The 12,993-nt window shown below is 34.4% G+C and overlaps 1 protein-coding gene across 1 annotated transcript; it reads right to left on the bottom strand.

Moving 5' to 3' along the window:
* Positions 1 to 2,712: 2,712 nt before the first annotated feature.
* LOC133701007 (ABC transporter C family member 3-like) lies at positions 2,713 to 10,366 on the bottom strand. The gene is made up of 10 exons (XM_062124759.1): positions 7,926 to 10,366; positions 7,616 to 7,702; positions 6,876 to 7,526; positions 6,601 to 6,765; positions 4,283 to 4,574; positions 3,974 to 4,188; positions 3,595 to 3,900; positions 3,377 to 3,440; positions 3,059 to 3,298; positions 2,713 to 2,976 (listed from the first exon to the last, which is right to left on the bottom strand). Exons 1-10 carry the CDS (start codon positions 10,311 to 10,313, stop codon positions 2,846 to 2,848), a joined length of 4,539 nt encoding a protein of 1,512 aa, XP_061980743.1. The 5' UTR covers positions 10,314 to 10,366; the 3' UTR covers positions 2,713 to 2,845.
* Positions 10,367 to 12,993: the final 2,627 nt, after the last annotated feature.

The following is a 12,993-nucleotide window of genomic DNA, read 5'->3' as shown; positions in this document are numbered from 1 at the left end:
CGGGGGTCAGTTACAATTAGATTTAGCGGCCGTGAAAAGTTGATCAAAAAACATATCTATCCCTCGATTATCACATATTTGTCAATTGGATACCCAAACAAAACTATTTCTCTATTGAGTCTCTATAAATTGAACATTTATCACCCAATCATCCCTTGCCTTAAAATCTTCTTTTCATTCATAAAAATTAAGAAAACAAATTTCTTAAAACAAATTTCTTAAAACAAAGTTTCAAAAGAAAATCATGGAATTGATCCGATATTTTTTCATTGGATTGGCCTAATCAATGTCCAAAATAATTTAAAATGAATCTTAATTAAATTTTAAAATTGTAGATTATTAAGTCAATTTGTAGCATCACGCCCGATTTAATAACTATTATTCATCAAGAGGGAAGCATCAACTAGGTGTGGGAGCATCATAGTTTATTCGAGAAGATGGAGAGGAAAACTTCCCCTTGCAATCATCAATCAAGATCGAGCCTTTCAATGTCGTGATCATCTAAGTTGAATACACCAGTTAGCTGCTTGCCTTCACCAGATTTGTTTATTTTTCCAATCAAAGTTTGATGCATTGTCATCACCAAAGTATATATCATTCTTGTTCAGATACTGGAACGAAGAAAATGAGTCGTTAAGGGACAAAAACATTGCATATTCACCTAAACATTTGACAGGTTGCCATGTTTGTTGCTCAAATTTCAACTTTTAGAGTTGAACGTTAACTTGATTTTTCTACGTTTAGAATTATAATTTTTGTATTAATTATATGTTAATCTTTAATTTTTAAAATATAATAATTGTATTAATATTTTTTTTAATTTATCTAAAATGATGAATCAAGTACTTTTATATAATTCATGTTATATTCAATTTCTGCCCTTTTATTATCTCGATTAAGATAATATGTAAGAAGATCAAAGCATAACAAACTCTATATAAAATAACTTAATGATCACGTACACAATCATCATATGAATCTTTACATAAACATAAGTGATTTCTCTATATAGAATTCTCTTGCGAATTAATTTAATATACATGTTTTATAACAAATACCTACTTATTATTTATAAGTATTCTTTATACTTCAATTTATAAGAACAATTGTTTCTTTCCTAAAGAAAAGTGCATAGTATATTGGTCTTTACAATCCTAGTAAATATTCAGTATTTAAGAGAATTCAACCGATCTCCATCCGGGTGTAGAAACATGCCATCTTGAGCAACACAAGGAGCAACAACGTTATAAACTCAACTCCAGCAAAAGATCACATGATCACTCCACAAAGTAACTTTAATCCTATACAAAGAAGGGTTTCTTTCTCAAAAAAAATTTTCTTGTGGCTTTTCCGGCATTTTGGAGGCAAAAATATGGTTTCATTTATCTAAATAGAAGCATAAAATTTTACGTGTTCACCCAATCCAGGGTTTGAAAGCCCGGGTCACAGGTCGGTGGTCAATCCAAACTGTGATTTTTTAAAACCCATTAAACAATTTTGTTTTAATAAAAAAAAAATACAACAATTTCAAGTAAAACCTAACCCAGACAAAGCTCAGGATCACTTGGTTGACCAAAATTTATGAAAGGAAACTTCCCCGGCTGAATCAATGATGGTTGTCGCATAATACGAAGAAGAAGATTGCCTTGTCACGTGTGGGGATGAGGAAAAGTCATCCTCTATCACCGGAAGGCTTTCAGGAATGCCCCAAGCATGAAAATATTTAGCATGGTAGCATCGGAGGAAAGGGAGACAAACATGATCTCTATCAGCAAAGGCCAACCAGCCGTGAGAAGAACAGACTAAAAAAGGGTTATCCGGAAGCCAACGATGAATATCACGCTTCATGTGCATAATGCTTCTGTATTTAAGGTTGTAGAAGGTATAACGAACAGTGGAGCAACCATCGACTTCGACACCATTTTAAAGCAATGGAACAAAAAAGAAAAAATAATGAGATAATTTGAGAGCCTTTTCTGCTCCACTCTCATTTATATCATTATGAAGTTTCATTTTCAGGTAGGCTAAATTATTTAAAATTATCCGAGATTTTCAAACCACATTCCATCCCAGTATTTGTTCGAGAAACATCTACTGGCCTTTGTTACTGAGGACTAGATACATCATTTGAATTAGATTCTTAACTAATCCAGCAAAGATCAATGTATATAAAACAAGAACAAAGAAAAACAATAAGAAATAAGAGGGAGGGAGGAGAAGAGCTCATAAAAAGATTTCACCTGAAATAAAGAATTGGGTATGAGAATAAGCTAACACCATAAGACATTCTTTGATAAGCTAGTGATGCAAATCTGGACAAGGGACCCCTATAGTGTCGTGACCAAGGCCTCCACAAACATTAGGAGCTGCTGCAATTCTATTTCTTTCCTGATAGTATTTTCCTAGTTTATTATTTTCCTAGTTAGAGTTAGAGATTTATTCTGTTGTTGCTTTCCTAGTTTCCTAGTTGAAGTCGGAAATAGTATGTTTAGATTAATATTTAAAGGCTGAATGAAAAGAACAGAGGACAATTGATTTTTGGCCATATAACGACTTTGAATAAAGTTTTCATTGGAGTGATTCCAACAAACACAGAGAGATTTTGTGTCTTGCCCTGTCCTTGGCTTTAACGTGAGGTTGATTCAAGGATTGCACCAGCTAGCTTCATGGTTTTACTTATTTGCTCAATCTCGCAATCATCAACATGAGCCATTCTTTCACATCAACCAAACCTTAATGCAATTGACTTAAAAACAGTAAGCATTTCAGCTTATTGTACCCTCTGCTGATATAATAGTTTACATATAATTTTGCAGAATACAATTACATATAATCATCAACATACCTATAAATTTAATCCAGTTGATTTCTCGAAACTGGTATTTGACCTCACTGTGTACTCTGCTACAAGTTGTGAGAATGACGATGACTTGTTTTCTAACAACCTTGTTGGAGAATCATACTCCTCAATGAGACCTGACACATGATTGCAAATACTTGAGAAAATCGAGGATGCATATCATTTACAGGCAATGCTACATCAAGTTTCCATACTCACCATGACTTAGAAGCAAAACCATGTCGCTGTCAAGAACAGAGGTTATTCTATGTGCAATGGTTATCACTGTACAGTCAGAGAAGTGCTGCCTGAGCGTTTGCTGAATAAGATTATCAGTGGCTGTGTCAACTGAGGCAGTAGCTTCATCAAGGACCAACACCTTACTTTTCTTGAGGAGCACACGCCCAAGACAGACTAGCTGCCTCTGGCCCATACTCCAGTTCTCCCCATTCTCGATAACTGCACCGCCATCCAGGATGACCATTTAAAAAGATGTGCACAAAAATAGGGTAGCGGTGATTGGTGAGAAAGACAAACCTGTGGAATCTAGCTTCCTTTCCTTTTTCCTAACTTCATCTCCAAGTTGGCACTTGTCCAGAACCTGGGATCATAACAAATTTAAGTTAGCATTTGTGCTATGATTCAATCACCAATCCTTGAAACACTGAACATCAATTCTAAAAAGAAACACGCAGGCACGTGTATAACAGCATCAACACACCCCTCATTGAGCTAACATAATAGAAACAACACACCTCCCACATTTGTTCATCTGTGTACTCTTCAAGTGGGTCCAGATTACTTCTAACAGTCCCTTCGAACATGGTTGGATCCTGAGGAATAATGCTCAGTCTTGACCTTAAATCATGCAGGCCAATCAATGAGATATCAATGCTGTCAATCATAATCTGACCAGTTGTAGGTTCAACAGTTCGGAAAAGAGCCTGTATGAGAGTAGATTTACCGCTGCCCGTTCTCCCAACAATACCAGTTTTCTTCCCTCCTGGGAAAGTGCATGAGAGACCACGCAGCACAAGTGGCATGTGTGGGGCATATCGGACCTGCATCGTATCCATCCATTAGTAACATAAAAATAATACATGTCAGTAGGAGTAATAAACAGAACAAAATTACCTGCAGATTATCGATATCAACTTCACCATGTGATGGCCAAGAATGGTCAGGCCTGTTCGCTTCAATTACAAGAGGAGGCTCGGCAGGGATAGAAATGTACTGAAGAATTCTCTCTACTGATATGAGTTCGTTCTCGCAATCGCAGAAACACCATATCAACCCAGATTGTGTCGTGTGTAGGCCAAGCGCATACGTAACAGCTAAGCCTGCAATGGCTATGGAAAAGAAAAAAACGTGTATTTCAGGTTCACTCATTGGTTGACAATAAGAAGGGAAATAGAGAACATGTGCAAGACAAGAACTGCCAACCTGGATTAATTCTTTCTGGAAAAGAGACTAAAAGAAACAGACAGAAAGCAAACGTAATAGAACTGAACATATCCATTCGGAAGCAAAGCCATTGCATTGCAGCAGAATTATGAAATTTGGGCCGAGAATATGCATCTGTTAGTTTCATATTTATTTCTTTGAATCTTGATTCTTGATCAAAGCTCCTGATCGTTGTTGCTCCTGAAATTGTTTCTGCAAAATTTTGGATAACTGGAGCGTTGCATACTCCAATCAACCGTGAAAGCTCTCTTGCTGAGGGAATGTAATATTGCTGCAGGCATCAATAAATATGTTAGAACTCCTCTCTTTCTAAATGCTAAATCATTATAATAAGAAACTCTCAACTCTTTCTAAATGCTAAATCATTATATAATATAAGAAACTCTAAAGCACGTGATTCTTTCACTATTCAATCGCACTATTCACACAAATACAAAACTGTAGACATACTTTGCATTTTTCAATAATTTATTTTGGTCCTCGAAATTTTATTTTACACGTGGTTCTTTCACTATTCAATAGCACTATTCACACAAATACAAAACTGTAGACATACTTTGCATTTTTCAATAATTTATTTTGGTGCTTGAAGTTTTATTTTGAGCAATTTAATCATAATTGAACACCAATTACTTCTAGTTTCTTAGGCAATAATGAAACTAAAATAAAAGGGGCATCAAACATGGGTGGCGTGCCAGAAATATTTATAGAAATACATTTAAATTCTCAAACTTTAAAAAACAAATCGGTTTTAATATAAAAGTTTATTTATAGTACTTTTCAGTCCCAGATTAGAAAGAGAATGATCACCAAATTCTAGTGATAAGAGGGTCATCGTTTAAGTCATTTACGACCACCAAAATGGATGTTTTTGGTCTCCACGAGTTCCATGAGATAAGAGGGGCTTAATGGTGCTTGGTACTACTCCATGAGATAAGAGTGGCTTAATGGTGATTGTTTAGTACCTCAATGTTGCCTGAAAACATAGATCTAAATCAAGAAAAATAAATCTATCATGGCTTGATTTTATGTTTTTGGATCTTTTTTGGATATATTGAGTTAATGGATTAATGAATTCATGTTTCAAGTTTCAAGGATATGATGAGGTGTTTCAAGGTTAAAATAACTTAAAATTTGAGTTTTTTTTATAAAAAAAATATTGTCCTGATTTTCCAAACAATACTTGGTGGCTACAATATAGGCTCACAAATTATTTTTATATATATATATATATATATATATATATATATATATATATATATAAACAAACAAACAAACAAACAAACCCAAGCGTGGGGGCTTGCGCTTGGGCTTAAGGCTTGCGCACATGCCTGGATTCTTCCCTACACTAGCCCGAGCACGCTTGGCCATGGACACGAGAGCCTGAACTATTTGTTGGCTCTTTTTTTAATGTTAAATATAAATTTTAAGAAAATTATTGAAATTTATTGAGTTCATGACCTGGAGTATAGGTTTCACAAGTTAAGTCACAACATCCATGCTATTTTTGTGTAATATTGATTTTTTAAAATGATCTTTTTTATTTAACATTTTTCTCTTAAATAATTTTAAAGTTTATTTTTCGAATAATATCCCACCTCCTAATTTATTTTTATTATTTAACATTTTTTTAACAAAAACTTTGATTTAATAATGTTGTCTATATTTAGTTTTTAAAAATATTATTATCATCCATATCAAATTTTTTGTCTTTTATATAGATTAAATTTATTTTTAAAAATAAAAAAATATTAATCATTTGATAATATTTCTAATATATACCGTTGTACTTTTTTCTTTTCTTTTATTTTATTAATTAATTTAATGTGTGTTTGTTTCTATTATCTTTTGACTGAATAAAAAATTAAATTTAATAAACAAATTCAGCAATCACAATTACATAAATATCTTGACTTGTAAAATTAAATATTTTAATTTATACATGTCTTTTGATTTTTTTAATTTTGTTTTGAGTTATCGTTAATGATTTTTTTCATCATTTATTAACACGTATAATTATTGATTTATTTAATTTTATATATATATATATACACACACATGTTGAAAAAATTAATATATACAAAAACATTTGTAAGAAAAAAAGTAATTGGCCCATGGCGGGGTACATCTCACTGAATGCCTTCGACACTTTTAAATTTTCATGCAAGTTTCAGAAAACTTGGGAAAAAGAAACACAAATGAAGAAACATCAGGAGGTCTAATGATATTATTAGATTTTGGGCACTGAAGTAGAGCTCGGAAAACTAAATGAGTGTTTAAAGAAACTCAAGGAGTACCTGATACCAGATACAGGCAGCAATTACGGGGATGGAAACTATAAAACCTTGCCATGCCACTTGAGACATCACTGCTATGATTCCCAGAAGCATGATTGCTTCGAAGGCAAGGCCCCCAACTGTATGTGGAATTTCCATATCTAATGCACTTTGATCTTTAGATGCCTACATGAGAGGAAATAGATCAATGAAGTAAAAGTATCGAACATGGTACTCTCCCCTAATTAATTCTAATCACTTATATACAGAACCTAAAACATATTGAAATTGCATACTCTGTTCATGATTCGTCCGCTAGGGGTTGCGTCAAAAAAGGACATGGGAGCACGAAAAATGCACTGATGCAATTTGTTGAATAGTAGAGTTGCAGTTTTGTACCCTGCTCTTACAAGAAGCATGGCTTGAGCGAGCATGCAAAAAGAACTTCCAATAACCAGAGATACATAGACGATTAACAGTCTAGATCCACTAACAGCAGGTTTCACATCCTTTGTCGCAGGAGTTGCCCATGCCATCCAATAAGTGCTACCAATTTGAAGGATCTGAAAGAGAAGTTGTGCCAGTAATATAAAGGGCACCAGAGCTCCTCCGTATGCTGTTGTGATATATTTCCAATAGATTTGAAACCCAACACTACCTTTCTCTCTCTCTTCTTCTTGAATGAGTTGTGCTTGTGGCTCGGCTACCTCATCTGCTTTACCAATTTGTGAATCTTTATTTTCTTCATTATGTACAATCCTATCAGCACTGTTCTCGCCTCCATTGTTGTCTCTGACACTTTCATTTTCGGAAACTGCTCCTGCCTGTCCGGAATCCAGAACTGATAAAGCTGCCTTATGTGCACCTACAAGTACCTTAAAATCAGATCCTGAATTGAGAATTTCGTCATACTTCCCGGCCAGCGCGATCCTTCCATCTTTCATGACCTAACCAGAAGGTACAGTTGAAACAAATGAAACTATAGGAGACATGATAATCCCACAAGCAATGAAGAAAACAAAAGCATATTACTCACCAAGATTACATCAGCAGCGGATAAGAACTCAACCTGATGAGTAACATAAATAACAGTTTTTGAACTTAAAAGACCAAGCAAAACTTCCTGTCATGCAAAATCGAACAAGTATATTGTAAGAGAAATGCCTATTGTTTATTTTTTTTTTAATTAGGCATGAAAAGAACAATAAAAGAGGAAGCAACTAAAAGGAAAATTAAAACAAAGGGTGGTGTTTTTATCTGGACTAGTAATTTTTTCTACAGAAATCGAAAGCAAAAGTTAGCGATCCACCGAAAGCAATGGTTTCAAGGAAGATGGGATTGTTTACTTTAAACAAATGAGATCCAGTATGAGCATCCACGGCACTGAAAGGGTCATCAAATAGATAGATTTGGGCATCTTGGTAGAGAGCACGTGCTATCTGTATTCTTTGCTTCTGTCCACCACTCAAGTTGATACCCCTCTCACCAATAACTGTTTGATCCCCGAATGAGAGGATTTCCAGGTCCTTCTTCAGGGAACATGCTTCAAGTACCTTATCGTACCTTTCTTTGTCCATCACCTTACCAAACAATATGTTCTCTTCTATCGTACCACTCTGTATCCAAGGTGACTGAGCAACATAAGCCTTTGTCCCACACAACTTGAGTGTCCCTGAGATCTTGGGTAACTCTCCCAAAATGGAGGAAAGCAAGCTCGACTTGCCTGAACCAACAGTACCACAAACAGCTACCTTCATACCATTGAGCACTTTGAAGTTTATATCTTTCAATGTTGCGTTGGGTGAAGACAAATCCCAAGAGAAATTTCCATCAACAATCTCAATTGCTGTATCAGAACTGCCTCCTGGAAGCTTCTCTATAGCATCAGGCTGCAAGTCATCAAGACAAAGAAAAGATGCAATTCTGTCAAGAGAAACCTTTGTCTGAATTAGCATAGAAACTGTATCGGGAAGGTTATAGATTGGGGATTGAAGAATCTCGAATGTTGCGAGTGCAGATAAGACCTTCCCTGATTCAAGAGGGATTCCCATTAGCATGCAAGTACCAAAGGTGGCCACAGCCACAACAGTGGGAGTAGCCCAGCAGACAACAGTGATCACTACTGAAGTATAGAAGTATTTCTTCAGCCACCGTGTCTCTACTTCCCTGAGTTCAAGAATCTTAGACAAAAACTTCATTTCCCATCCCTGAAGCTTGAGAATTTTCATATTTCTCAAAATCTCCGTGGTTGCCTTCATTCGTTTATCTTTTGATTCCATTAACTTGCCTTGAAACTTCTCCTCCAATCGTCCAAAAGGATAGTTTAAGGACATGACAATTACTGTCGCAACAAAGCCAGCAACTGACCCCAGTCCCAAATTTCTGTACAGTATCAGCAAGGCCAAACAAACTTGCAAGATGACCAACCATGGATCGTGTATGTACCAACTAAAGATGCCAAGTCTATCAGCATCAATTGTCATAATATTGATCATTTCTCCACTTGAATGCCCCTGCTTTGACTGACAGGAAATGGTCAAGCTCTTGTTGTAAATCATCGTGGCTGTGACTGCACGGAACCTTGTTCCAATTTGTTGCAACCTAAAAGATAAATGCCTGTGTGCGAGGCACTCAGCAAGCTTTGCGGCCACAAACGTGGAAGCCAAAATATAACCTTGATTCTTGAATTCTCCTCGCCCTTCAAGGCATTGAACAAAAGCGTCGATAAGGTAGGGACCAGCATAAGAACATAACGTGTGTATCAACGCCAATAAAGCTGTCTTTAAAATTTCTTTCCAAACTAACAGAAACAGTGCTTTCGCGAGCTTGAACCTGGTAGCTCTACCACAATCTGACTCAAGCTCATTTTTAAAAACTGGAAAAGCTCCAACCACACTGTCAACACCGTGAAGTTGAGGAACATCTTCAAGGTCTAAAATTTTCCTATTGCCAGCAGCAATTAAAGAATTCATCCAAGAGAAGGTGAGAATACTGAAAAGACCAGCATTTCCAAAAGGAGTCACCGTATCTGCCCCTCTGTTCTCCAAATTATTAATCGAGCTAGAATCATCATTCAAAAGGGGTTCTTCAAGTACATCTTGAATATCACTTCTCAAAAACCCAACATAACAAAGAAACAATCCAGTAAGCACAGAGACCGCATCAGACACCAAATACCACTCTATTTCCAAAGACCCGTGTTTGTGATGAATGAAAACATCTACAAGAAAGCAGTAACAAGAAATAGCCAAATAGAAACCCCACCAAACTCTCAAAAACAAAGGGAACATGTTTTCACCTGAGTTAAAGAATTGGGTACGCAAATAAACAACAAGGGCACCCCAAGAGAGTGTTCTAAGCCCTAAATCCAAAAGGGTCATTATTTCACCATCAGACAAAACATTTCCATACAAATAAAAGTAGCTCAACAAACACGAGATGAAATTAAAAACCGTGACACCCAAACAACAGACCAAGGTCAGTTTATACCACGAAAACCTCCTCTTCATCATTAACATCTCTGAAGAACCCTCTCCATCACCCCACCTGCTGAGTTTCTTACACAAAAACGAGACACATAAAGCAAGTAACAAAACCAAGTGCAACGATCCACAGAACCCACTAATGAAAATGGATTCAAGAAGAAAATCAATATTCGAACCTGGTGCATGCATTATGGAAGATGAGCTTGAGACAATGGCTGGGACACCTTGCTCTGTTGACTCAAAAAACATTTCCGTAATCTGTGAGTCTTTGCAGGGATTACAAATCCACAGACGGAGGGAAATAAAAAAGAAAGAAAGAAAAGGTCCCGCCAAGACAGGGGTCAGTTACAATGGGCGGCTGTGAAAAGTTAATCAAAAAACATATGTATCCCTCGATTATCACATATTTGTCAATTGGATACCCAAACAAAACTATTTCTCTATTGGGTCCCTATAACTTGAACATTTATTACCCAATTATCCCTTGCCTTAAAATCTTCTTTTCATTCATAAAAATTAAGAAAAACAAAGTTTCAAAATAAATTCATGAAATTGATCCAATATATTTTTTAATTGGATTTGACCTAGTCAATGTCCAAAATAATTTAAAATTAATCTCAATCAGTTTTAAATTGTAGGTCATCAAGTCGAATTGTAATATCATGGCGGATTTAATAACTATTATTATGAAGAAATTGATATCCACCGCGTCAATGGTTTATTATGTAACCTTATACAAATGCTTGATATATATATATATATATATATATATATATATATATATGCCATTGATTATAGCTACCAAATTCATATGAATCAGAAATTTGGAAAGCTAACAGCTTAAAACATAAATACAGGATTAAAGACCGAAGAAAAATTATATTAAATAAGAAAGAGTAGACTAATAAAATTACAGTACAAAGTAAAAAAGAACTCTAATGATGGGTCAGAATAATTCAATTATCACAAAACAATCTAAAAACATTAAAAAATATATTAATTTAAAAAAATTCAAAATCTTTTATTATTGGGTTTCCCGAATAGTATACATATAGCAGAAACAATAAAACAATTTTGTCTGAGAATTGATAAGATCTCGTTAGATAGATCTAGAATTATTTAGGGATTTATTACTTGAATATGTGATGTTCTTTGACTTAAAATAATTCTTCAAAGGTTAAGTTGTCGCAAATCATAAATCATCTAATTGTACAGCGTCCAACCATAATCCACACAAACCAACATTGAAAAATCTTTTAAATCCCTATTTAGAATAGATGAATTGTTATATTTAAAGTGATAACCTTTTATTCTATGACTTACATAGTTTACTATATAAGAGACAACAACCTCTAAATAAGAGGTATAATTTACTTTTTATAGAGAAATATAAAAAACCCTATAAATTGATAAAATATCAATTTTTTTACTGAATAATATTTATATATTAATTCAGAATAATTTTATAAATTAACTCAATTAAATTCTTACATGATTTTCTAGGTCTACAAATATAATCATTGTATTAATTATATTTTAATATTTAATTTCTAAAATATAATAATTGTATTAATATTTTTCCTAATTCACCTCAGGTGATGAATAAGTACTTTCATATAATTTATATTATATTCAATCTCTGTCTTCTTGTTATCTCGCTTAAGATAATATATAAGAAGATCAAAACATAATAATCTCTGTATAAAATAGCTTAGTGATCCCTTATACAACCGTCATATGGATCTTTACATATATATAAGTGATCTCTCTATATAGAATGCTCTTGGGGGTCAATTCAGTATACATGTCTTATGACAAATACTTACATATTAGTTGTAAGTATTCTTTATGCTTCAATTTATAAGAATAATAATTTTTTTCATAAAAAAAATGCATAATATATTGGTCTTTACGATTCTAGCGAATATTCAGTATTTAAAAGAACATCGATTATCAATATTTTAGGAATAATGCTTTGATATAATAAAAATCTCATAATTATAACAACTTTATAATTTTTCTTACAAAGCATTTTTATTCCTTAAACTTTATATTTACTGTAGATTTATTATTCTAATATTATATTAATATTAAATATAAATATAAATTAAAATTTTATTAATAATAAATAGATATTTATATAAGTACAGTAATAAAACATATAAGCATCCGAGTATATTAAACTATCAGAGAATTCAACCGATCTCCATCCAGCTGTAAAAACATGCCATCTTGAGCAAGACGAGGAGCAACAACGTTACAAACTCCAGCCAAAGATCACATGATCACTCCACAAAGTAACTTTTATCCTGTACAAAAAAGGGTTTCTTACTCAAAAATAACTCTCATGTGGCTTTTCCGGCATTTTGGAGGCAGAAATATGGTTTCATTTATCTAGATAGAAGCATAAAATCTTAGGTGTTCACCCAACCCAGGGATTGAAAGCCCGGGTCACAGGTCGGTTGTCAGCTTCCAAGCTGTGATTTTTTAAAACCTATTAAACAACTTTGTTTTGATAAAAAAAAAAAAAAGTGCAACAGTTTGAAGTAAAACCTAACCCAGACCAAGCTCAGGATCACTTGGTTGACCAAAATTTATGAAAGGAAACTTCCCCGGCTGAATCAATGATGGTTGTCGCATAATACGAAGAAGAAGATTGCCTTGTCACGTGTGGGGATGAGGAAAAGGCATCTTCTGTATCTTCGGAAGGCTTTCAAGAATGCCCCAAGCATGAAAATATTTACCATGGTAGCATCGGAGGAAAGGGAGAAAAACATGATCCCTGTCAGCGAAGGCAAACCAGCCGTGAGAAGAACAGACTAAAGAAGGGTTCTCCGGAAGCCAACGCTGCATATCAGGCTTCATGTGCATAATGCTGCTGTATTTAAGGTTGTAGAAGGTATAACAAATAGTGGAGCAACCATCGACT

Source organism: Populus nigra, chromosome 8, assembly GCF_951802175.1.
Source record: "Populus nigra chromosome 8, ddPopNigr1.1, whole genome shotgun sequence".
Taxonomy (NCBI): domain Eukaryota; kingdom Viridiplantae; phylum Streptophyta; class Magnoliopsida; order Malpighiales; family Salicaceae; genus Populus; species Populus nigra.
This window is presented reverse-complemented; position numbering and strand designations above follow the sequence as displayed.

Coding starts and splice junctions, on each gene's coding strand:
- LOC133701007 (XM_062124759.1), bottom strand. CDS start 10,313: ATGTTTTTTGAGTCAACAGAGCAAGGTGTCCCAGCCATTGTCTCAAGC. Junction 3,441..3,594: donor CAGATGAACAAATGTGGGAG/GTGTGTTGTTTC, acceptor TTATGATCCCAG/GTTCTGGACAAGTGCCAACT. Junction 2,977..3,058: donor GGTTTTGCTTCTAAGTCATG/GTGAGTATGGAA, acceptor ATCATGTGTCAG/GTCTCATTGAGGAGTATGAT.